Source organism: Aspergillus fijiensis, assembly GCF_003184825.1.
Source record: "Aspergillus fijiensis CBS 313.89 unplaced genomic scaffold BO72scaffold_120, whole genome shotgun sequence".
Lineage (NCBI taxonomy): Eukaryota > Fungi > Ascomycota > Eurotiomycetes > Eurotiales > Aspergillaceae > Aspergillus > Aspergillus fijiensis.
The window spans coordinates 22,821-47,679 of NW_024469096.1; the positions used below are offsets into that span (position 1 = coordinate 22,821).

Here is a 24,859-nt window from a genome sequence, read left to right on the forward strand (position 1 = left end):
GGGTTGGTCTGCCTACCGTTACCGTATTAGAATTGAGTAACTTATAGAGCAGCAGCAGCAGTCTAGTTGTTGCGGGAATGCAATTACACTGAGAGTGGATAGGCAATTGAGGTTCATGAGATAAAAACATAGGCAATTGGAGTAGATATCAAGCATAACTTTATACTACTATTGTACTGTATACACATACTGTACGGAGTACGAAGTACACATAGTAGATAAGTTGACTGAAAGTGACTGAAAGTGACTGAGTGGGCTGGCGGTGACATAATGACGGGTTTCGCATGGGCCGATCAACCATCATTCCATTTCCGATTCGTTCCTTCTCCGCATTCTCTCCCTTCCACTTCACTGTAGCTCAGCCCAGCTCAGTTCCAGTCCCCGCTCCAGCTCAGCCCAGCCAAAAGAAGGCTTCTGCAGCAGCTGAGAGCGACTACGGACACTTCTCTCAGCTAGTACAAATATAGCGCAGAAAGGCAAAAGAGCGAGAAGGGGGAGAGAGAGAGAGATGGCTACCCCGCGCGGCAATCCACTGGCCTTCACGCGGTGGCCCGTGACTCTCATTACGACCGCCGTCTACCTCGCCTTTGTGATCCCCCTCCTTGTCGTCCACCACGTGCTCCCCTCGGCGCCCAGTGCATCCTCCACCCCCAACGGTCTCGATCTCCACGAAGCTTGGGCCGATCTGCAGGTCCTGACCAACGGGTACCATCCGTATAATTCGCGCCGGAACGACGAGGTCCGAGATTGGCTTCTCCGCCGAGTGAAGGAGATTGTCCACGACAACAACGCGGATACACCCGGGCAGTCTGACCACAAGGCTAACCGGTACCAGGGCTTCCATGAGCCTCCTACGATCTACAATGCCGACGACGAAACTCGACCCACCGTCTACATCTTCGACGACAACCAGTCCAACCTCTCCTTCGTCGGCAATACCCTCAAGTCGTCCAACACCGCGGTCTACTTTGAAGGCACCAACCTCCTAGTCTACATCCGTGGAGAGGATGATGATGATGTTGACCTAGTTCTGGGGTCGGAGGGAGGAAGCGGAGGTGTGCTGGTGAACGCCCACTATGACAGCGTCTCCACCGGCTATGGCGCGACGGATGACGGGGTCGGCGTCGTCACCTGTCTTCAGTTGATCAAGTACTTCACCACCCCGGGCCATGCCCCGCGTCGCGGCGTGGTGGTGCTCTTCAACAACGGCGAGGAGGATTTCCTCAACGGAGCGCGCGTGTTCAGCCAGCACCCGCTGTCCAAGTTCACGCAGACCTTTCTGAATCTGGAGGGGGCCGGCGCCGGTGGTCGGGCGATCCTGTTCCGAGGCAGTGACACCGAAGTGACGAGGAACTATAGGCGCGCGAAACACCCGTTCGGGTCCGTGTTGGCGGCCAATGGGTTTGAGGTCGGCCTCATCAGTTCCCAGACGGACTATGTCGTGTTCGAAGGAGATCTGGGCATGAGGGGCTTGGATGTCGCGTTTATGGAGCCTAGGGCCAGATATCATACCGACCAGGATGATTCGAGGCACACGACTGTGGAGAGCCTGTGGCACATGCTGGAGGCGGCGGTGAAGACGACCGAGGGGCTGGTCAGTGATGATAGTAGCGATGGTGGGAAGAGAGGATCGCGCGGAGTGTGGTTCGACCTCTTCGGAGCGACCTTCGTGGTGTTCCAGCTGCATACCTTGTTTGCGCTGTCGGTGACGATGCTCATTGTCGCGCCCCTGGGCTTGTTGGTCACGAGTGTTGCCCTGAGCCGGGCCAACAAGATGTACCTGTTCCGGTCCACGGTCAAGTCGTCGCTCGACAATGGGGAGGCCGTGTCGCTGCAGGGACTGCGCGGGTTCTTCCGGTTCCCCTTTCTGTTTGTGATTCCGACGGCCGTCACGGTTGGGTTGGCGTACCTGGTGACCAAAGTCAATCCGTTGATCATCCACAGCAGCGAGTATGCGGTGTGGGGTATGATGCTGTCGGCCTGGACGTTTCTGGCCTGGTTCGTGTCGCGCGTCGCCGACTTTGCGCGCCCCTCGGCCTTCCACCGCATCTATACTTTGACGTGGATGTTTGTGCTCGCCTGGGTGATGTTGGTGATTGCGACGGTCTACGAGAACCAGTGGGGTCTGGCTGGCGGGTATTGGGTTTTCTTCTCCTTCTGTGGCACGTTCCTGGCCACCTGGATTTCCTATCTGGAGCTGTTCGCCCTGCCTCGGAAGTCAGAGTACGCCAGTCAGTATGCGCCGGTGCCGGCGTCATCGCGCCGTCCCAGCAGTTATGGCGGCAGTCGACTGGGCACAGCCTCGGGCGAGGAACACACCTCGGAGCACGACGGAGACGAGCACGTCGATTCCGGCGACGAGCAACCCACCGAGTCGACGTCTCTGCTGGGAGGCGGCCAGCGTACGACCTTTGCCAACTACGTGCGCGTCACGGGGGAGCATGAGGGCCCCGACGAACCCAGCGACCCGCACGTTTACGGCCACGAGCAACGCTGGAGCGCACACCTGCCGAAATGGACCTGGGTGCTGCAATTCCTGCTGACGGCACCGATTGTGCTCATCATGGTCGGGCCCCTGGCCTTGCTGCTAACCAGCGCATTGCATCAAACCGGCCAGGACGGCAGTTCCTCTCTGTTCATCTACATCGCCATCGCAGCCCTGACTACCTTCCTTCTCACCCCGCTCCTCCCTTACATCCACCGCCACACATATCATATCCCTCTGTTCTTGCTGGCGATTTTCTTGGGGTGCCTGATCTACAACCTGGTCGCGTTCCCGTTCTCGGCGTCCAACCGCCTGAAGATCTTCTTCCACCAGGAGATCAACCTCGACGCGGCCGCAACCAACGTGTCGCTGATCGGGATCTCGCCCTTCGTCGCCCAGGTGGCTCACGCGCTCCCAAGCGTCCACGGCCAGGATCTGGTCTGTAGTGCGCTCGCTGCACGCACGAAGTGCTCCTGGCCCGGTCCCATGCCAGATGTTGTGCCCTCGGCGCCCGAGGACTACAAATCCTGGCTGACCTTCAACGTGTCCGCCACGGAGTCCTCCTCGCATTCCGCGGAGCAAGGCGACAACCTCCAAACCGCTCAGATCCAACTGTCCGGCCTCAACACTCGCGCCTGCAGGATCACCTTCGACACCCCCATCTCCTCCTTCAGCGTGGCCGGCAGCGCGTACGACCCGCGCTTCCCGCACACGTCCCCGCTGGGCACGCAAGAGATCCGCCTGTGGAGCCGCGAGTGGGAGAATACCTGGACCGTGGACGTGGAGTGGACCGTGCCCCCGCCGTCCCTCGCGCCGCCCACCACGGAGGTCGTGACCGATGCCGCGTCCGGCGAAGAGTACGTCCTCGTCGACTCCCTGTCTTCAGCTGCAACTGGCGACGACGATGAGGACAAGGCCAAGTTGAAAGGACGGGTCGTCTGTCTCTGGAGCGACCACAATCGCATCGGAGCCATCCCCGCCCTCGACGAGGTGAAACAGTATGCGCCGGTCTGGGTGGCTGCTACCAAGTTCTCGGATGGGTTGGTGGAAGGGTATAAGGAATTCGAGATTTGATTTGATTTTTCCTTTGAACGTTTGTTTCCATGTCTTCCAAGCCTGATAGCTCCTGATTAGCTTTTTCTGGTAGGTCATGGCTTCGGCTCTGGCCTGACCTTACCTTTACCTTGCTTTATTTTTGCATCCGATTGTATGCTCTGCTTCTTGTTTGGTGTGTGTAATGTCCCTGTGGGACTCGGGTTTAGCTTTTTTGGAAGGATTTGTATGTGTTGTTGTTTGGGAGGCTTGGTGAGGGTAGGTTGGGGGGGGGGGGGGGGTAATGTTCATGTTGGGGGTTATGCTGATGCTGATGCCGAGGTTGATGCTGGTGCTGGTGCTGATGCTGATGCTGTAATCCTATTGGTGTTACTACTGATACTCATACTCGAATGACGATACGCGTACAGTATAACTTTCTTGTGGTAGAATGTGATACATGTATGATACCATGCCAGCAACCATCCCTACCCCATACTGTAGCTCGACTCCCAGTGTGCGAGCACTTGTAGTTTCCCCTTCTTACTTGTGTACTTGACTACTCGCCTACTCGCCTACTGCATGAGAAACACACTGAAAATACCTCAAAACACCTCTTCCCTCACTTTCTCTCTTCCGGAAAATATGGCAGTGAGCCTATGTTGGAGCAGGAGCAGGAGCAGAGCATAAATGTCATGAGTGTTCGATCGCCAGTTTATAATACATTGACTAGAAGAAATTCTGAGGGAAAAAAAAAGGTTTAAGAGTGGCAAAAAAGAAGATAGAAAAAGATAAAAACTAGCTAGCATACACTCCTTTTCCCTTTCTGCCATCTGCCACAGAAAGCAGAGAGAAATTGCCCTGTAAACCTGCAGAAACATTAAGAGAAGCCTCTCCGAAGAGTTCTATTCATGGGAATTGGAATTTGGGGGGCAAATAAAGTTATGTGAAGAGTTTCAAATCAGGTTTCGTCTCGTGGCCTTCCGAGGCGGTCGTCAATCAATAAAATGGTAGGATGGTGTGATAGGTGGGTGGATGGGTGGATGGGTAGTAGGTTGGTGAGTAGGTGTGAATGGGTTTTGTATGTAGGTGAATTTTTTTTGGTTTTCCCTCCTGTTTGTGAGGGAGCCAGGCACCAATGATCACCCCTTCATGGTGGCTAGGAAGGAGTCGAGGTTGTATTCTTCCTGGTACTGGCGGTCGTCCCAGAGCTCGCCCAAATCGTCCAGCCAGCCCTTCTTGCCCTTTTCTTTGACCTCGCCGTCGATGTCCACCATGTCCACCTCGTTGCCGGTGGGCTCGCTGGGTTTCTCGGCGTTATCGGCGGTTTCGCCGAGGTTGAACAGATCTAGCAGTTGATCCGTGTCCATTGTGTTCAGACCGGCGTTCTGTTGGTTGACTACCGTCGAGGCGACGTCGATCTTGAATCGTTGCAGACTAGAGGTTTTCCCGTGGTTAGTACGTTATGCAAAGATGCGCTTTTGAGAACAAAAAAAAATAACTCACTTCAAGATCTTCTCCTCCAGAGTCCCTCGCGTGATCAAACGGTACACATTGACGACCTTCTTCTGTCCAATACGATGGGCACGATCCATGGCCTGGATATCCTTCTGCGGGTTCCAGTCGTGTTCCACGAAGATCACCGTGTCGGCTCCCGTCAGGTTCAGACCCAGACCACCAACACTGGTGGTCAGAAGCAGAACGTCATAGCTCGGGTCGGAGTTAAAGCGGTTAACGATGTCTTGACGCTTGGTTGCCTCGACTCCACCATCCAATCGAAGATATTGGACTGAAGGAAGAAGCTTCCGCAGGACCTCACTCTGGACGATATCAAGCATCTCCTTCATCTGACAGAAGATCAGGGCTCGGTGCGGGCTCACGTAGCTGGTTCCCGTGCCCAGGTCACCTTCCGTCGGGGGATCAATGCCGATTCCGCAGTCGAGAAGCAGGTCGCGCAGAGCGCTGAGCTTCGGCGCGTGGGACACGTCCCGGATATTGGAGTGCTTGGTGGTCAGATACTGCTGGACTTCGTTGTACTGCTTGTGGCCTTCCTTCACCACCAGCGCGGGAGAGTTGCAGAGACGACGCATGTACTGCAGTGCTTGGAAGATATGCTCCTTGTCTGATTTCTCGGAGCTTCCCAGCTTGTCGGCCAGCTCCTTCTGCTCCTTCTTGGAGAAGTCCTCAAAGAGTTTCTTCTGCAGCTCACTGGGATCACAGTAGTAGTTCTGGATGATTTTCGGTGGCAGGTCGTTCAGGACCTCCTCCTTCAGACGACGGAGCAGGAACGGCAGCACCTGCTTGTGCAGCGCCTCAATCGCTAGTGCGCCGGCTTCCTGTTCTTTGGAAGACGACTTGCTGAATCGACTGGCCGCAATGGGCTTGGCGAATCGGTCTAAGAAGACCTTCTCTGTACCCAAGAACCCAGGCATCAAGAAGTCGAACAACGACCACAGCTCCAGTACGTTATTCTGAATGGGTGTACCAGAGAGAATCAACCGATGGTTGCTCTGGAGGCGCTTGACCGCGATCGTCACCTTGGCCTTGGGGTTCTTGATCAAATGACCCTCGTCTAGCACGCAGTAATTCCAGCTGATCGGACGCAGAACGTCGTTGTCATTGCGACAGATATCGTACGATGTTACGACGATATCCGCCTCGCTCAGGCTATCTTGCAGTCTGGCGCGCTCTGCTGGGGGGCCCACATAAGCAACACAATTCAGGAACGGAGCGTACTGCTTGACCTCTTGCTGCCAATGGCCGGAAAGTGAGGGCGGGCACACGATCAAAGACGGAAGCTTCCGGACCTCTGGCGCTTGGGTCTTGGCGAACTCTTCGGCTCGCAGATGATGATCACTTGAGACAATGCAGATCGTTTGCAGGGTTTTACCAAGACCCATATCGTCACAAAGAATACCATGGAGATTGTAGCGGTTAAGAAAAGCAAGCCAATTGACACCTTCCTGCTGATAAGGTCTGAGCTCCGCTTTAATCGCAACTGGCAATGAGAACTCTTCCACCTTCTTGGAATCCAACATCTGAGCCATGAACTTCCTCTCGCGATCACGACCCTTGAGCAGTTCCTCGGAGAGACCGGGAGGGTCGGGAATGCCAGCTTCCAAGGGAACGAGTTTGACCAGCGTTGCGAACGACGTCGTCGCCAGCAGTCTCACGTCGTTGTCAGAATCGCTCATTCGTCCAAGCACGGGTACGACAAGGAAAATGACGTATGGAAGGATACGATCCTCCATCACATGGATCAGATGGTAAATACACTCGACAGCTCCTTGACGGTGGTGAACGTCCAAGGGATCGTTGATGGTTGGCAGCACCTTCTCTACCAGCATCGTCATTCCCTCTACCGAGATGACGCTGCAGATAGTCGCGAAGCACTTGGCGGCCGCATATCGAATAACCGACAGACGACACTGCAGAGCCTTGATAATAAGAGGCATGAGACTGACTACCCAGGTGTGGAGACCACGATCGAATTTGGGTAGCAGGGCGCGCAATGTCGACAAACCATCAACGACTTCCTGACCCAACTCATTGTCCGGGTCAAGAATGTCCTCCGGGAGACTTCCAGTAAGCGTGTCCTTGAGTGGCCGCTCGACCAGAGTGGCAAGGTTGGGCACTTTCTCCAAGAGATCAGGACCAAATTTGACTGCCAGTTGCTCGAGAGCGTCCTTAGCACCCCGACGCATGATTCGCGCCGCCTTGGCCTCTCGTTCAAACTTGGCTGCGTCGGGATGGTCCCGTCGATCCTCCTCCTTCCGCAGGGAAAGAATGGACTTCTCCAGCGAGGCGTTGTGGTGGAACTCGGGGGTCTCAGACGAGTCCACACAGCAGTATTTGACCAAGTTTCCAATGACTTTGTCGACCGGTCCGCGTTTAGTGGCCGTGGTGTAGTACTCCACCAAGGTTGAGATCGCTGTAGCAGAACGCTGTTGAAGTTCAGCATTTTCTTCCTTCTTGATGCTATCCATCATGCCCTTGATAATATGGCCCGGCTTCTTTGGAATGTCATGCAGAGCCACCAGCGCACCAGCCGCAGCTGCTAGAACCCGAAGATCCCTCTGTTCCCGAACATTCTTTGCTTCTTCGACAGAGTTCTCTGCGGTTGCCCGCGTGTCATTCAGGACCTGCAGAGCAGTAATGCGCTGAGCGGGTGCCAGTCCTTTCTTCAACCGCTCGAAATCCGGTCCGATGACCTTCTCAGCATCTGCCAATGAGAACGCACTTGGGCCGGCCTCGGCGTCTCCTTGAACAACGACAGCAAGAGTCGGAAGTCTTGAGCTAGGAACATGGGCATGGTCGCGGAAGGCATTGAGCAGCGAGTGACACTGGGCGCGGGCAACATGAAGATAGCATGCGATATCGCCGTACCACAGCGGTCGGTCGCCTTCGATGATCGGACGCAAATGCTCGCAGAGAGTCGAGGAGTACTTGCTGCTTGGGCCGGCCACTCTCGCATATTCCTCGATGATCATCGCTGACGAGAGCTGAGACGTGGATGCGGAGTGCTTCAAGCCCTCCACAATAGACTGCCACAGACTCGGGAGTGCGCTCTTATCCCAGACAGAAAGAAGCTGGCCCAGCGCCTTGGCGGCATATATCTTGGACCGCAACATGGTATCGGCGCCAACCAAGTCAATATCGCCCTGGAGCATGTGGCCGTCCACGTTATGAGCCGACATGGTCGGGACTTCCTTCTTTTCCACCTTGCGTCCACGCTTCTTGGTCCCATCAGACTGTGCACTGACTGCACTTGGGGAGGACTTGGCTGGTGCAGCAGCGCTCATCGGGAATGGAACGCCCGAGGGCTTGATAAAGAGGGAAGCATTCATGGGAATGGGGTACCGAGGAACACCGAAGGGAGACATTGTCAGAGTAATCAAGGGTTGGATGTGGCTCAGAAGGTCAGCTTCGGTCTGGAACAGGCCACGCGACTCCAGCGCTCTAAGCAGCTCCGACCACACCTGAAGAGAAAGCTTGAGCACACCCTCGTTGCGCTCGACTAACAGGTTCTGGAAAATCAGACGCAAAGCCTTGCCATTCACCCAGTCATTTGTGCCCTCGCCCTCAAGCTGCAAGAAGGTAATGAGAGCCCGGAGAACTGCTGAACGGACGCTGGTGATTGTGTGTCGCAGGAAAGGGTAGAGGCGAGGGACCAGGTTTCCGAACGAGGACTCGAAATCCACGGACGCATTGGCCTTCATCGCATCCAGAACTTCGCGGAATGTGCAGAGCTTGGCCAGAAGATCCATGACCGAGCCCGTACTGGCGCTCAGGTCATCTTGCAGGTTCGACAAACAGTCCCAAACAATGATCATCAAATTACCCAATGTGCTTTGTCGGGAAGCCACAAATTCCTCAGCCATTGGAACCAGGGTTGCAGCACTAACAGCCCGCACATCGTCGTCAAAGTCTCCCAGTCCCTTCATCACAGCCTCTAATACGCCGTCCATAAGTGCACGATCCTTCACCAGGATATCTTTGCGGACCGCAACCAAGTACCGGAGACCGATCATACCACCGTGGCAGACCTCCCAAATGGGCCGGTCCAGGTCCAGGTCTTTCTGCATAATGATGCGGTACAGACACTTGTAGACTGACACCACGGAACGCGACGGGAGCTGGGACAAGAGTGCACCAAGTGTTTGACCCACAGTCTCTCTGATGGGCGCCACAACATTGTCGGAGATGTAGTCACCAAACCGGTCAAGCATGAGAACACAAAGTAGTCGGCAGGCGAGGTCGTCCAGATACTGCCGGTTGAGGACATTGTTCTCGGCCCTACTCTTACCTCGTACACGACCTGCGCCAGCACCTTGAACGCGGATAACCTCCCGAAGTGCCATTGCGGCTCCGTGGCGCACCTCCCAGTTAGGATCGAAGATATCGACCATGAGGAACTCGCACATGGGATCATATGGCCATGAGTTGCTGGGACCCTCATCCGTGATCTCTGGTTGGATGTAGGATTTTTCTGGGACAACCGATCCTTTGAACTCCGAAACGATCTTCTGATCGTCGTCGCCACCAGTCGACCGCTCAAGGTTGAAGTAATCCTGCTTTACGTCGCCATTGCGCTCCTCACCGTTCTCCGCTTTAATCGGGTGTGGAGTAACAGCTGAAGGAGTGGTAACGTTATCCGACGGTCTGCGCGTCGACAGATCCACGACTCGGACCTTGTTCGCGCCCATTTTTGCGCTCTGCTTGTTCTTCCGCTTCAGTTGGTTCAATTGTCGCTTACTGAGACCGGCCTCCTCGCCGTTGGCGGGTTCCATAGGCGATGCAAGAGGGGTGGTAGAGGATAGATGGTGGATACTGTCCCTATGTTGGGGAACTTCCTCCTTGATTCCCGGTGTCTTCAAAACCAAATCGCCGTCATCAATCAGATCCTCCTCGATGTACTCTCCTGCGAGACCCAGACGAGCGTGCAAGGTTTTCTTCTGGTGCTGGAGTCGAGCGGCTGGATCCATGCCGGCCAATGAGTATTCGTACTCCTTGCCTGCGCTTCCCAACAGCCGCTTGCCGTATTTCAGGATGGCGGCGATATTGATGGTTTCAAGCCTAAGGAGATCACTGGCAGTGGCGGCCGATTCGCCTTCCGACTTGATCTCGACGCCGCCATCTTCATCGTCAGCCTGTTTGATGTGATCGCCATCTTCCTCATTGGGGTCGAAGGTGTCTGCATTAGTGACGATCAAGCCGATTGCCTTAGCAGCGGCTGTTCTAGTGTCCCAAGACTTAGAACGCAGATAGGGCAGAATGCGACCGAGAAGGTTGAAGAGTTCATCCGGATGCTGCTTCTGCACGTCGGCCAGCTGTTGAGCCGCAGTATTGCGGATGAGCGGCGTGCTGCCTGTCTCAAGTAACCTGCAGGTGGTGATTGGTCAGTTCGTCCCTTCCTTAGGTAAGCGTGCAGGGATGGGGAAAGCTGTCGATTACTCACGTGACAAGACGGTCAAGTCTAGAACGAAATGGGTTAGTGGCCGGTACCAGACGGAAGCGGAATGGCAGGAAACTTACCTGGAAGTCATGGCGGATTTTTGTGACAAGGAAAGCTATACAGATGGTCGTAATATAACACAGCCAAGAATAATCAAGAAAAAAAAGGAACTGAGAGCACAACAAAAGGCAGGGGTATCGTGAACGAAGCCGAGAAAGTGACCAGAATTATTAACAAATTAATGGTAAAATCAATCTCCTTTCAGTAGCACACCACAACCCCCGTCCGGAAATTAAGTAAAGCAAGAGAACGACGGAGAGTGGAGGAGAGGGAGACGGATGTAAAGTAAACACGACGGTTACACCCACGTCACAGCCATCGAGTCAACGTCGAGTATGCGTCAAAGGGGAAGAAGGGAAAGGTTAAAGGGGGGGGTGAAAAAAAAAAAAAGAAATGAATAAAGAAAAAATCCAGATACACTGGACAGAATCAGTTTCCGTCAGATCACAGGGCGATCAGAGCGAAAGCTGATTGATGAGTGGAGATCCGGTCCTAATCTAGGCACGGTTGTCACCAGGTGGAAGTAAAATGACCGTAGCCGAGCTGAAGGTTGTTATAATGAATAGATAGTCACTCCGCGTGGATGAAATGAATCATGTGAATCATGAAGGATCCCGGAATGGAATAGAATTTGAGGTAATGATATCAGAAATTCGAATTCCACCAGTATAAAAAAAAAAAAAAAAAAAAGAATTCGGCAGATGACGGGAATGTGATGGGAGTTGACGATGAAGAGTCGGAGACCAAACTGAGACAGGCTGAGTTGAGTGGTACCTGTGGTGGTTCACTCAGTACGTAGCTAGCTCAACTTTGTAGCCTTGTAGTTGTAGTTAATGTAGGTAAAGTAGGTAAAGTAGGTAAAAGTAGGTTAAGTAAGTAGTAGTAGTCAGTCTGTAAGTAAGGACGGCGGACGGACGGGGCGTGTACCGGGGCTGGGGCTGCACAGGAGCATCAACAAGAGCTGCTCGGCCTGCCCTCGAGGTCACGCAGCCTGTTTATATCATTGGGGGCATCTTTGCCTGGGCGCGCCTACCCATACTTGGGCCCTGGGCACTAGCCTGCTTCCGGATTAGTGCCCCCCACTCCCGTAAAGGTTTTCGTTGAGTCACGTGAGTTACTCTCCCTGCGCAGGAAAAAAAAAAAAAAAAAGAGAAGGATATTCAGTAGCTGCTTGCTTGCTTGCTTGAGGTTGATTGTACAAGTAATCCTTAATCTGGCCTATGTCTACTCTCCTGCTTGCATGCCAACCCACCTGACACACACTCACTCAACCACTCAACGGTTGGTAGGCTATACCAGATACCAGGTAACTGATAGAACTATCGCTATAAGTTAACTATTGCGATTCCGTCAGCAGCCGGACGGGGATAGGCCCTGCGTGTTGCATTCAATAATCCACCGCGCAGAGATGAATATATGTATGTAGCAACCTGCAAATGACTTGCGTGCGTTTCCAGTGAGACCGCCATGTGAGCTTGTTTCGATCGCCCCTTCAATAGCGTGCCAAGAAAATGCCAGATGGCCTCCTGCTTCCGCCGCAAATTCTTCGTCGCGCAACTCCATCCCGTGTGGTCAACGACAACGACGACTGCGGTGATTCTTCTGCTGACGACTCCGTTGAAGGTCGCTAACGACTTAAGGAGTCGATCCAGCCTTGAGAAGTCCCGAAAGATGACAGCCTCTCAGCCTCGGATGACGTGGGAGATGGAGGAGCCAATCACGTCGCATACATTGGTGCTTTAAAATCCCATGGACTAAATCCGGCTAGATATATATAGTTCAGTTCCAATTCTCGAATTCTGCCATCATGTCCTGCAACACAGTGATATCGCGTACACACCAATTTGGTTAAATATCCTCTATAATTGTAACATTGCAGAGACATGTGGAAGAGAATCAGAATCATCAACATATCACTTATGACGCCTTTGCACGTTGTTTTGCCTTGCTTTATTTTGGTTGTTTCTTTGTCTTTCCATTATACCTCTTTTAACTATAACACGTGCCAAATAGGATCTCGATCCCCGGAACTACACACAGCATTAATCGGGGCTTGGCCAATGACAAACAGTGCCATTCTCATATGTGCATTATCAATTGCCGGAATTGAACGGTGCAGTCATCATCTTTCATCATCATGGGTGGAGAGCGACCATTGGCATTGCAGACCTCAAGCTTGGGCCCAATACAGCCCACGCAGGCACCAAAAGGAAAATTGTCCATTTCTATACATTGAAGGACCTCGCAGTGATGAACAGACAGAACGGATAAACAAACCAGCAGAATCTTGGTAGTAATTGAAACAATCAACATGAAATCCACACTCCCTAAATGCGCACAACATGCCTCTCTCATGCCCGTGTCAAGAACGCAGCCGACTCCTCTTCCTTCCCTAGCAGACCTAGACTGCGGATCTGTTCGGCCTTGGGCGCATTGTCGCGGGGGTGGGCGGCCTCCGCCTTGCGGTAGGCAGCCTGCATCTTCATCGTGCGCATGATCTAGAAATCCCAAGAAAAAGAGGACGTCAGTAAGAGGACTATTACTCTCCCCCCCTCGTCTACTCCGGTCCCTCTCGGCGATCGAAGTATTTCAAGGTGACAGATCACAATCGGTTCAATCAAGCGTACCTCCTTCTTGTGGTGCAGGCACTCGTGGTAATCCTCCAAGGCAGGCAGACACTTCTTCTTGCCAGCCTCACCCTCGGCCGAGTTGACAACATAACAACCCAGGACCTCTTGCCAGAAGTTGTAGCAGCGGGAAGGACCTGCGAGAGAGAGCGAGATCAGCCGACAATGTCCGCGGCGAAGCTGTCAAAGCGGGCGCCTGGGCCGGCGAAGCCAGCCAAAGTGGCAGTCAATTGCCCGCAGCCCAAGCAGAGAAGTAACATACCGCCGTTGTTACCGAAGCCGGAAGCCATTGTGAGATTGAGAGAGGGTGGGAATAGGAGATCGAAAGGGCGGAGGCGTCGAGCGTACGTAGAAGGGGGGGGGGGCGGGCGGAGGGATTGCTGGAGCGGAGGTTTGAGTGAGTTGAGTGAGTGGGTGCAGCGAGCGATCGAGGTTCATTCTTCCACCGCCCGGGGATTGATTGGCTGATTTGCTGGTTTCTGCTTTCCGCCTCGGAAGTCGGTCTGTGCACGGGACGGGAGGCTTGACGTCTTTCCCAAGTGGCTCACGAACACATCACCCTCTTCCCTTCAAGCTTCTTCTTCTTCTTGTTTTTACTCATTTAGCCTGGATCTCCTTATTCTTTTTTTCATCACGCCATGGCCAGTTCCTCTCGGCTCTCAGGTGCTCATGCGATTCTGTTAGCCATTCACTTTTGTGTCACCGGCGATGTCTCCCGGTTATCGCAACTCCAAGCTCAATACCCTCGCTGGCTGCCAACCGAGCGCCTTTTGCGCATCATACTGACCTTCCTCCCCGAGAGTTGCCCCCCCAAAACATACACATCCGTTGTGGAAGCCTTGGTAGATGGAGAGCCCGCCATCTCAACGGCTGCAGAGCTTGACACATCCCCGGTCCAGAATTTGACCGAAACCATTGCACGGAAACGAGTACGCAAGGTTCGTTTACTGCCGTTAAGGCATCCCGATGACGAGGACACCGACGATTCAACCGACCTCTTGACCCAATTCTTGATCCACCGCGCCCATCGCATCGACTCCGAAACCGCCCTCCAACCCCTCATTCTCGATCTTCTCGTACCATTCTATCCACGCTCTCCTATCCTCCGCACATGGTTAATCTCGAGTCTACTGCCCTTGCTGCGGTTGAACTACGAATATTACCCCAGCCAGGACGAGACGTTCTCTCTGGATATCCTTGAGTCGATGGACAACAGCATCGCCATTAATGTTTTACTTTCAATGACCGGCAATACGAAAACTAGTATGGATTTAGTGCAGAACCTCCGCGGGCTGGTGGGTGCGTGGATGTATGGCAGCAACAGGACCAAGCGGCGGAAGCTCAACGAAGTTGCGCAGCAAAACACTCTCTCACTTCCGCCGAACGATGTGGAACCGAAGACGAATGCAGGGGTAGGATGGCAGCAGGTTAACGAGTGGCTGCTGGCGCGCAGCTTGGTGGATCACGAGAGCGCAGTCAACGCATTCACGAACTGGGATGGCCCGGAGGATGTTGACCTGGGAGGCTATGCCGAGGAGGACCCTAACCTACCAAGTGACGAGATGAAAGACTTGCGGACGCGGTACGGACAGACTGGACTGGCCGTTGTCTACGCCAATGCTGATGTCAGCGCAGCGGCCTTGAATGGGTCGATCAAAGTTCTCGCGCGGATCGCCAGTTTCTTGGACCTGGAGCAGCATTTGTCTCTGAGAGACGATGATGCAGAACTACCGTCAGTGGTGTTTGACTCGGACCAGATCTCGTCTACCTCGAGAGTCTCCCTCATGCAGAATGCGCTTCTCACAACATCGAACCCGCTCACACGTCCGTCTCCCGCATCCATCTCGTTCCTCAGCGCCATTTGCGTCTCTCTCCAGGTGCTGAGTGAGCTCGGCCATCCTATGCCCTGTCGTACAGCCGCAAACCTTTGTCTACACAACAATGTAGATACGCAACTGCTCGAAATGCGCGGTGTGGTTCAATCTATGATCAGACAGAGCAAGCCGGGCCGAGACTGGGGCAAGGTTCGTAGGCAATTGCTTTGGCTGCGTGATTGGGTAGCAGATCAAACGTCCCGACAGGATAACAGTGGCCCTGTCTACCATGGTATCTTTTGGAGAGTAGAACGGGAGGTTGTTGAAGTCGAAGTCCTTAAAGCTTTGCTTGAAGTCAGAGGTAAGCAGCTCTCTTTGCCGGGTCATCAGCATATCAACTAACAGGGACAGAGTACAAACTCGCTGTCGACATTTATCTCAGCTCCGACTCAACTCTGACGTCATCCAAGGTCGAAGAGGCCGTCAGAGAGACCATTTACACAGCATATGACAACGCAAGCAACGGCAATCGAACTCGTGGTGGCATGAAGAGAGCCTACGAAATGTAAGTTCTGTACTAATTCCAAGTATCATAGTTGAGCGACACTAATGCCATCACCAACCAGCCTTCAAGCCTTCCAGCCGCACTTTTCAGACTCGGTTGCTCTCAAGCAGATTGGTGCTCTTATCTCAGCCACGCACTCACTGTCCTTTTACTCCCTCACCTTACAGCACGGCGTCCCTTTCCAGCCCGTCAGCATCCGCGTACACTCCGATCCTCTCTCCCTCATTGAAAAAGTCCTTGAACAGAACCCCAAGAGCTACACCAAGGTTGACGACCTTCTGGCCATAGGCCGCAATCTTGTCGCAGCCGGCTTCTCTCCGCGGCTCTCAGATCACCATGAAGCTTCCACTCTGGCCCCTCTTCCCGAACAGGATGCCATCCTCACCGCCGAACGCCGCATCATGTCTCTAGCCATCAACTCCGCTCTAACCTCCCACGACTTCGGAACAGCCTACTCTTACATCCTTACCCGGCTTACACCCACCTCGTCCGCATCCACGCCCGACACGACACTCACAGACGACATTACCTGGCGTACGGTGTATTCCGCCGGACGGTATCGCCCACCACCGCCCAGCACGTCTACCCCTCCCACCACGCAGTCCCAAATCACCCACCTCACCCAAAGAATGGAGCTTCTCTCCCTTGCCCTCATCCTCGTCCCCTCCGACCACCCGGATCCGCTCCCAGAGATTCTGGGTGCCTGGCGACGCTGCGACGAGGAACTCAGCAACCTCCGCACGCAAGAATCCCTCGAAGAAGACATCTGGGATACGAAGGGCGACCTCACTTCCTCCCTCACTATGCAAAGCCTCCCCGGCGGGTTCGGGCCCGCCGATTCCTCCGAGCAGGACGCCCTGGAAACCCGACAGCACCAAGCCCGCCGTGCCCGCGCGCACGCCTCGCATCATCGTCTCAACCACGAAGAAGCGCCCATGGGCCTCTTCGAGGTCGCGCGAGGCGCCGCCCTAGCCCTGCAGAAGAATGCATTCCCGCTCCGCGCAGCAGCCACCAGGACCACCACCACTGCCTCACCATTCTCCTCCCACCACGACAACAACGGATTCACACCCTCCTCCTCCCACACAGCCACCGTAAGCTCCTCGCACGCCCGAACCGACTCCGTGGTCTCCGCTGAGAATTACGAGCCCGGCGGCGGCGGGGGACCCTCCGATCGCGTCCGCAAGAGAGACGTCGTCAGTAACATGGTGACGGATGGACTAGTCAGTGGACTGGGGTGGGTGCTCGGCGCGCAGCCCGTCAACCGTTCTTAGAATGAGTATAAATAATCCGCGGTTCAACGAGAGCCACACCGCAACCTCCCCCGACCCCCAGTACTTATCTGAAGGCATTACGTGTTCCATCTGCATATTTGATAATGATGATGGGTGTGAAGATTTTTTTTTCAGTTGTATTGATAGCGCTGCTAGCAGGCATGGCATGATATCTTATAAATAATATCTCATTTTCTTCTTTACGAGCCTCCTTTCATATTAAGAATACTAGAATGAAGTTCCTGAGGTATACTTGGTATGTGTATATTGGGATCCATGTTGGATGAGTTACCCACCTCACTTGTGTTGTACATTTGGAACCATATGGCATACATACCACTTTCTAGTACTGTAAGGGTAGCAGTCTGGACCGACTCGGCAATGATATTGGTCGGGCGGGATAAATACAAGATTCGAGCAAGAGATCTGGCACCCGGATTCATAGAACCCAAGGCATGACGGTGGTCGACAAGGTCCGGAGCCAAATTAGGCTTTCGATCATGTGACTGTCTGCTCTACGCGGGCAAATGCATATTATATACCATGGTCATGATCGTATGGAAAGGGAAAGAGTACGATGGAAATGATGATGATGATGATGATGATGATGAGTTTTGACTCAATTGGATAGACGCCAATCAATATACACAAGATGCGGACCCGGTCCTCGAATAGAAATATGAAAAAGCAAACACAGCAAGACAGAAAAGACAAGAAACAAGATGGTTTGCACATATGTATGTGAATGAAGATAGATGCCTTGGTGGGGTACTCTCTGTGAAGATGTATGTATGAATGTATGTTATGTATGGATGGATTCGCTCACGTGCAAGATGATAGACCGGGTAAATCGAGATGGTGGAACACGCAGAGGGGACAGTGATCAGAGCAGAAAAGAAAAGAGCCAGCACCGCTAGCTGTCGGGCAAAAACAGAGAAATCCCTTTTTTGGAGCAAATGCGAAAACAACATCGAGTTGCTGGATGAATGCAAATGGGTTCTTGCTGGTGGAAGAAAACGAGGATGCGTAGACCATTCGGGCCTTGTCGCTGGCGGGAGGGAGGAATTTGGTATTAAGGAAAGGCGTGATCATGTCGGGCGATGATAGTCAAAAAGGGCGCAAAAGCATTTCCAACTCCATGGTCCCAAGGAAGGATAGACAGCGCACGGATGAGAATAAAAATGAGCGTCATGATGATCACAGATTCGTATGCTGTTGACATCCGGGTCAACCAAGGGCCAGCCACTTGTCAGCATCAAGAGGGAAGACCGTAATATGCGATCGAATTAATAGAGGTAGCAATATCAGCTCAATGAAAGAAATGTGAGCACGGATGGTTGCGGCGGTCCTAATGCTGTGCAGGCAGTCTATTCATTCCAATCCCACACCTGCTTCACAAAATTGGCCATGTTGACCTTTTTGTTCTTCATGTCCAGCATCCAGGGATGGTCCAGCATCCGCCATGGAGTCGCTCGTCGTGGAGGTTCTTTCTCCAGACTAGTTCCATCGTTAGTTACGCAAACCCATCATGGAAGGGGGTAACAGGCACATACCAGCATTCGATGAAGTACTTGAAGTTGTCTGACCACCGGATGCCATTGTCGGGCTCGTCTTTCAACTTGGGGATTGGTTGACGGACGATGTAGGTTAGAAGATCAATCAGACCGGCCCGTGGTTGCATTTCCGTCCCATCAGCTGGAAAGGGGAAGCGATGCTGGGCAACCTCAAGCAAAGTCACGCCCAAAGACCAGACATCCGATGTAATCGTGTACGACTGTCCCGTAATCCGCTCCGGTGCCATGTAGTACGATGTACCGATAAAGGTGTTCGCATCACCCTTGGTACCGAACTCTCCACTGACACCGAAATCGCAAAGCTTAACTTGACCGTTTCGGCAAAGAAGAATGTTGGACGGCTTGATGTCTGTACATGCCGGATTAGACAGGTCCAATCACCAATGGACGAAAATGGATGCCTGAGCGCCTACCTCGATGGATGATCTTTCGGCTGTGGAGATAGGTCAAGCCGTTTAGGACGCCTTCGGCGACCTTGCCCAGCACCTTTTCTCCTGTCCGGCCTCCCAGCTTTTTGACTTCCTTGTAGATGCTGTCCAAACTGCCACCTTCGCAGAATTCCATTGCGATCGAGATCGTTCCTGTGGACTTGTCCATGAATGCACCATAGTAGCGACAGATGTGTTCCGAGGCACAGTCTTTGTTGAAATTGAGTTCGCGGACGATCTGTTTCTTGACGTCGGGGTTGGGATCGGTTGTGATGATCTGAGACAGCCTTTAGTATCCTTTGAAAGCGTGGCATTTCAGCTGCGCAACTCACCTTCAGAGCAAAGACGGTCTTTCCTTCTCTGAGCTTGCAACGAGTCACAGCACCTCCCGCGCCTTCACCCAGACTACCCAGCTCCACGATCTTCTTCTGTTCACTGGCTGCGAGCCAGCCCTCATCATCCAGGTCGTCCACGTCGAGGGGCCTGCCCTTCTCCAAGCTCAGCTTATCCAGATCCGGGATCAAGTTGTTGACGCTGCTGTCCCGCTCCATTGACATTCCACCTTCCCGGTCGGAATACACTGAACTGATCGCAGATGATGGATCGGGGGTGCTGCCATGTGGCTGTCGGAGCCCCATAGCGAACGATAACGCGGAATAGTTGGAGGAGGAAGCGGAGGCCGGCCCACTGGCCTTCCCGTCGAGATAGGTAAAGCTGCCCGTTCGAGAGTGTCCATTCGGTTCGTTCAGGCCGCTGGTCGCCAAAGGTGGAGGAGCCGGTCGGGGTTTGACCTGGGGAATGGATTGAGTGCTACCCATGGGAGTAGCGAGGCGCAGCTGGGGAGGAGCTGGGCGGGCAGCCGGCCGCTGCAGCTGAGGAACCTCGGTCGGCGGAGGCGCTACAGTGGTCGGAACGCCATTTCCTGTGACGGGACGAGCGTTGGGCGAAGGAGGAATACCCAGGGTGAGTTTGGGGGGTCGAGGACTGCTGCCATTGCTGCGATTACCCGGCACAGGCGGTTTGAGGAGGGGGACTGGCGAGGATGACATTGCGAGATTGTTTTGCCTCTCACCAGGCAAGAACAACTCGTTGGGGTCAGCCAAGGTAGCCAGATCGGCGGTCTTTGGGTTGGACACTTTGAAAGAGTGTAGGGGAGAAACTGGGAAGAAGAAAAGAGGGGTTGCGGCTATGGAAAGCTGAGATGAACTGTTGAAGAGATGAGAAAGAGGAGAAGGAGGTGGTGTAGTATTGATGGTGGTGGTGGTGAGGTGGTCGGAACAAAGAGGGCCGTGGGGTTAACCAGACAGGCGGCGGCGGCTGAGAGGAGAAAAGAGAGAGAGAGAGAGAGGGGTTGGCGATAACAAAAACAGCCGGGTAAATCGAATCAAGTCAGTTGACAGGTGATGTAGCAGACGATGCCATCAAAGTCGCAATTTGCAATTTTAACCAAGCGAGTGAGGGCGACTAATGACCAACATTCGAGGAATTTCCGAAGATGAGAAGAAGTTGTTGGTGTCTGTTTGTTGTAAGAAAGAAGAAGAAAAGAAGAAGAGAGAGGAGGGCGCTGATTTTGTCAGTTGGCAGCAGCTGATGGAAACAAACCTCCACACCACTCACTAACTTAACAACTAAACTGCAAGCAACTTATAAGATATAAGAAGTTAAAGTAATTTAGTTTCAAAGTCAAGACAGCTAGCAGCCAGGATTAAATATGATCACATCACATCCTCGACATACCTAATGGCTGTGACAGGCGAGGGAGTCCGACCTGGTGGAACCGCACTGTTTCAAAAAGCGCTGGAGAATTGCTACTATTCTTGACAGCTCAGTGTCCACTCGGCGATCTTTTTATATACTCCCTTCCAATTCCAAGGAGATAACTCGCATTTTAGATACACACTTCATCTATCTCACGTTCAAGGTGGATATCAATGACTTTTATTATTAACTCTTGTTCGGATCTAGATTTTACATCCAGCGCACTCAATCAACCCTAGCTTATTGTCAACAACAGTCTATTGTTCTTTTGTTCAACTGATGCCTTAAGGGTCGGGCAACCATAGGCATCCATGAAAACTCTTCAATTGCGGGCATTGCAAAAAAAAACTCATTTTCCAGCTCCCCATCCAATGGACAGAGAGAGATTTCGTGATAGTATCTAGTGGAAGCGAGGGTTTTGACCGTTCACCGGCCAGTTCTCATATGCACTTGATCTGCCTGCCTTGTCCCTGGCTGGCTTCGAAGCTCCATCCAACCGATCCGGTACTTTCACCCGGAACTCCACCTTCAATCTATACGTACCAGCCAGTGCTTGTGGCCCGTCGAACATCTCATCTCCCTCGTCCCAGTTCATCCCAGCTCATTCCAAGAAATGCATCTCGGTAGGAGATGAGAGAAGGGGCCGTGAAATTGCTCTCTATGCCACTCTCACTCTCTGATTGGGGCAATTGTCGAAGTTGTCGTAGTGATGATGCTGGTGATCGTTCTTTGAGTTCTTTGACCATCATCGACCTCCCAGGACGAGGATTAAACATGACACGTGCCATCTTCAGCCTTGTGGAAGACACACAGACGTCCAACAAATGACGCTGGCTCGCTCCCTTTCACCAAGTCTTTATTTTTAAAACTTTCGATCTCTCCGAAGCCACCAGCAAGCATATCGGGGGCAGCCACAAACGCTCCCCGACCCACTATTGAGCCGGTTTAAAATAGCATCCGCCAATTTTGCACCGCCATAGCGACGGGGCCAACCGATTATGACGATGAGAATGATGCCAATTGTTGGTACTCCGTATCTGTTGGGATAATTGTGGACTAGCAAGGGCCAGTTTGAGGTCGCAGTTGGAAGGGAGCTTGCACTTTAATGATCTCATACCCTGTGGCTTCGACCCCAACCCTGAACTCCTCGGAAGCCATCCATCCATCATCCATTATTCATCTTCCTCGGCTCTCCGTTGAAACCGAGTACTAGTGTAGCCCTACGGTCAACAACGGCGCCAAGCGACGAGGCTTGTTCTCGGTTATGCAGCGGAGCAGCGGTCATGCGCCGTGGCATCACTCTATCACGATCAATCCAAATCACCTTTTCAAATGCAGGTCATGATAATTGAGTAGAGTAACTAGAGGTTGCTACGAGTATCTACGGTAGAACGCGCGGCATTGACGATCCTGGCTTGAAGGAGGTCTTTCCCCCACCCCAAATCTCCAAGACACTTGCTCGATCAGCGTCAGTGAGTCCCGCCATTTTCTCATTGTTGGCGCGTCGACCCTGATCATCGACGCAGTCTCCGATTCGATGACTACATGCTTCTGATGATGACGAGGATAGCGGATGTTGGTCACACCTTACAGCAGATCCAAGGGTAGGCCAATGCTTCTCACTCCACTCATGCTGCCCAAATACCATCAATCAGAAACCCGGGGTAAAGAAAAGGTCCAAGTTCCATGCCGGTGTGAATCCGAAGTTGGACATCGCAGCCGATTGATGGCCAGTTCGTGCCCCTGTTGATCGGCGGAGCCGACTTCAACCAGCACCGGCACTTGGAGTCTTGAACAAGATTCTTCACTCGTAACCTCTGAGTGCTGGACCAAGAGTCCCGTCGAGTGTTTGCAGGGCGCGCCAGCAATTTATAGTGGTCAGGATTGTTTCGTTTCTGGTGATCCCCCGCCCGCCCTTCCCCTTGCCACGGCATTGAGGGCAGGATTCTCCTAACGCTACTCCGTATATTCGCTGCATACCATGGTTCCTTCTGCCACTACGGGGTAAACAATTGCCCGCTATCCTTTACGTACATACCAATCAAGACTTCTGGATCCAGAAATTCCACTATTGACAATTGATCCCAACTTAGCAGCCCATATTGGCCCCCTTTTCCTATCTTACTCTCTTATAGTTCATCGCACCGGATCTTTCACCCCAAAAAAGAAACCGTGTCGCAACGGATCAGGGTTGGGGGTGAAATTCTCGGAGATGATCACCCAATTTTCCCAACGACGAGCCCGTCTGAGCTTTTAATAGCAGAAAAGAGGGTTCCAATAGTCTGCCGATGATAGTGACATTTCAATGGTGGAATGAACAGCTGCTAAGTTAGTAAGTTACCTGCGACTAACTAAGCAACGGAACTTACTTACCCCATGCTAGCCGCCCGCCCAGCATGCGATCGCTGCATTTGGGCGGCTACCATCTGTTCAATCTCACTCGGTTCAAGGTTCCATCTGCAACCCCCATCTCCGAAACTCTTCCCTTCCCCCAATCAAAACCAAATCCTTCTCGATTGCGCCATCACCTCTTCTGCATGCATTTGCTGTAGGCACGGCATCTTTCCAACGCGTCACTGCATTGTTCTTCTCCTGCTTCTGCCGCGTTCCACAAACCACGCCGATCGCGACACGCACAACGTCTGCTCATCGCTTCGAGGGCAAAAGTCAAAAAGGACAGTCAGGAAGGTGGTAGTCTGTCCCCCTCAACTCTCGAGGTCAAGGGGCTAGCCGAATCTCGATTAGCGACCAGTGGGTTTAGATTAAGCAATCAATGAGGACGACCGTGGCGCCGAGCGAGACTCTGGACTCGTCCAATACGATGGGGCCAGTGGTCACCACGGTGAAATGAGATTTCTACTGCGGAGGTGCTTTCAGGGACCGGGCGAGGAGACGGCGGGAAAAGCACATGCAGAGAGTGCTGTTCATTGTCGTTATTGTTAGGCTACGTCAGAAGTTGCACGCAAACACATGCGCGGGGGGAATTAATCGGTCGAAGTGCAACAAGCTCAAAAGAAGATCCTAAACAAGCAAGGGTTTCACGAGGACTCGGGACGGAGGCTTTAACCCTCGCCCAGCCCGTTGCCCTCGAGCACCAGGCGCTATGGTCAAGACCAGCGGCATTATAGTATTGTGATTATTTGATCGACTCCAGTCGGCAAAAGTCAGTCGGGTTGCTAACCGCATGCTTCTCAGAATGAGTTTACAACCTCCTCGGTGGAAGAATCACCTCCGAGCAAAAATAGGACAACACTATCCATTGTTTAGTTTTTGGCCCATTGGACTTGACTCGGTAGTCTACTATAGGCTGCTCAGGCTATTGAGTATTGGTATTGACTAACAACGACTACCAACAAGCCTTTTGCCGAAGCAAGACAACAACAATAACCACCTGAACAACAAGCACAATGGAAGAAGGCCAAACTTCGCAGCAGCGAGACAGGGGCAATGAGCCGACCCACTGTGCTGGCCACTGGGATTCCGTGAAGGGGAGGACAGCGGGGAAGCGAGCCACAGCGGGATGTCAGCCAAGACGGTGAATGGTCGGTGGCGTCAGGGACAAATTCAGCAATTGTTGTGAGACCCACAAAAGCGCGCGCTGATTGGCCTAAAGAGGAAAGGTGAAACACGGACTACTAAGCGGGCCTCCAAACGTTTCCTGTGGCTCAGTAGACTAGAGTAGACTAGACCACTCCGTAATTGAGTTGCTGCCCCTGACTCTCATATTATTGCTGGGTGCGGTGTGACAGCCCAAACTTCTGGGTGTCTCGCCAGTCTCAGCACATAGTCTAAGTTACGCATCACGCATTCTCTGGTCCTCGCTTGTGTACTCTGCATGAATCATGAAACTACCACAGAGCGTGGTCCGGTCATTCACGAAATACTCATACTGCCAAAGGGTACCTACATACATGATATGCAGGTACGAGTAAAAGGAAACCTATAGCTGGGAGTGCTATACTTCGACCCCGACCCGAGTACGGAGTACTAGGGACACTAAAGAACCCCTAAGCGCAGAAGAACCAACCAAAAAGGGAAGTCGACAAGGTCGAAAGAAGCAATTGAACAACCGATCATCCATCAGAAAGTCAGAACCAGTTCAGAACCGCCCGCGCTTGGACCGAACCTGGGCAGTGGGCACAGGGACCAACCGTGAGACTATCCCACGAGGACCATAGTGAAAATATGAACACCCCTCCCCCCCCCCAAAAAAAAACAAAAAACAGATGAGAGTGGACCCATTTTTGACCCCTAAACTGCCTATGAGGTTTCGAGTATCAAACTACC

General features: G+C 52.9%; 6 protein-coding genes across 6 annotated transcripts; 3 read left to right on the forward strand and 3 right to left on the reverse strand.

Moving 5' to 3' along the window:
* Positions 1–337: 337 nt before the first annotated feature.
* Positions 338–3,800, forward strand: BO72DRAFT_454069 (M28 family metallopeptidase). Its single transcript, XM_040946139.1, has one exon. It carries the CDS (start codon positions 509–511, stop codon positions 3,557–3,559), a length of 3,051 nt encoding a protein of 1,016 aa, XP_040795027.1. The 5' UTR covers positions 338–508; the 3' UTR covers positions 3,560–3,800.
* A 728-nt stretch (positions 3,801–4,528) lies between these two features.
* BO72DRAFT_38226 (DNA-binding ATPase) lies at positions 4,529–10,949 on the reverse strand. The gene is made up of 4 exons (XM_040941467.1): positions 10,553–10,949; positions 10,476–10,493; positions 5,024–10,399; positions 4,529–4,954 (listed from the first exon to the last, which is right to left on the reverse strand). Exons 1-4 carry the CDS (start codon positions 10,561–10,563, stop codon positions 4,660–4,662), a joined length of 5,700 nt encoding a protein of 1,899 aa, XP_040795028.1. The 5' UTR covers positions 10,564–10,949; the 3' UTR covers positions 4,529–4,659.
* A 1,352-nt stretch (positions 10,950–12,301) lies between these two features.
* On the forward strand, positions 12,302–13,064 carry BO72DRAFT_38239 (uncharacterized protein). The gene has a single exon (XM_040941473.1). It carries the CDS (start codon positions 12,416–12,418, stop codon positions 12,824–12,826), a length of 411 nt encoding a protein of 136 aa, XP_040795029.1. The 5' UTR covers positions 12,302–12,415; the 3' UTR covers positions 12,827–13,064.
* Positions 12,481–13,531, reverse strand: BO72DRAFT_454071 (uncharacterized protein). Its single transcript, XM_040946140.1, has 3 exons — positions 13,422–13,531; positions 13,160–13,296; positions 12,481–13,030 (listed from the first exon to the last, which is right to left on the reverse strand). The coding sequence occupies exons 1-3, from the start codon at positions 13,447–13,449 to the stop codon at positions 12,884–12,886; spliced, it is 312 nt and encodes a 103-aa protein (XP_040795030.1). The 5' UTR covers positions 13,450–13,531; the 3' UTR covers positions 12,481–12,883.
* A 195-nt stretch (positions 13,532–13,726) lies between these two features.
* BO72DRAFT_442943 (secretory pathway Sec39 family protein) lies at positions 13,727–16,981 on the forward strand. Its single transcript, XM_040943539.1, has 3 exons — positions 13,727–15,334; positions 15,385–15,538; positions 15,600–16,981. The coding sequence occupies exons 1-3, from the start codon at positions 13,798–13,800 to the stop codon at positions 16,810–16,812; spliced, it is 2,904 nt and encodes a 967-aa protein (XP_040795031.1). The 5' UTR covers positions 13,727–13,797; the 3' UTR covers positions 16,813–16,981.
* A 1,198-nt stretch (positions 16,982–18,179) lies between these two features.
* Positions 18,180–19,863, reverse strand: BO72DRAFT_393073 (Pkinase-domain-containing protein; the record flags this gene model as incomplete). The annotated part of the gene is made up of 5 exons (XM_040941920.1): positions 18,180–18,309; positions 18,366–18,735; positions 18,800–19,091; positions 19,147–19,680; positions 19,729–19,863. 5 exons carry the CDS (start codon positions 19,861–19,863, stop codon positions 18,180–18,182), a joined length of 1,461 nt encoding a protein of 486 aa, XP_040795032.1.
* Positions 19,864–24,859: the final 4,996 nt, after the last annotated feature.

Excerpts from the sequence above, each read along its gene's own strand:
- BO72DRAFT_454069 (XM_040946139.1), top strand. The coding sequence starts at position 509 with ATGGCTACCCCGCGCGGCAATCCACTGGCCTTCACGCGGTGGCCCGTG.
- BO72DRAFT_38226 (XM_040941467.1), bottom strand. Across the intron at positions 4,955-5,023 it reads CTGGAGGAGAAGATCTTGAA|TCTGCAACGATTCAAGATCG; the intron begins GTGAGTTATTTT and ends GAAAACCTCTAG.
- BO72DRAFT_38239 (XM_040941473.1), top strand. The coding sequence starts at position 12,416 with ATGTGGAAGAGAATCAGAATCATCAACATATCACTTATGACGCCTTTG.
- BO72DRAFT_454071 (XM_040946140.1), bottom strand. The coding sequence starts at position 13,449 with ATGGCTTCCGGCTTCGGTAACAACGGCG. Across the intron at positions 13,297-13,421 it reads CGGCTTCGGTAACAACGGCG|GTCCTTCCCGCTGCTACAAC; the intron begins GTATGTTACTTC and ends TCTCTCTCGCAG. Across the intron at positions 13,031-13,159 it reads GCCTGCACCACAAGAAGGAG|ATCATGCGCACGATGAAGAT; the intron begins GTACGCTTGATT and ends TGGGATTTCTAG.
- BO72DRAFT_442943 (XM_040943539.1), top strand. The coding sequence starts at position 13,798 with ATGGCCAGTTCCTCTCGGCTCTCAGGTGCTCATGCGATTCTGTTAGCC. Across the intron at positions 15,335-15,384 it reads AGCTTTGCTTGAAGTCAGAG|AGTACAAACTCGCTGTCGAC; the intron begins GTAAGCAGCTCT and ends TAACAGGGACAG. Across the intron at positions 15,539-15,599 it reads ATGAAGAGAGCCTACGAAAT|CCTTCAAGCCTTCCAGCCGC; the intron begins GTAAGTTCTGTA and ends ATCACCAACCAG.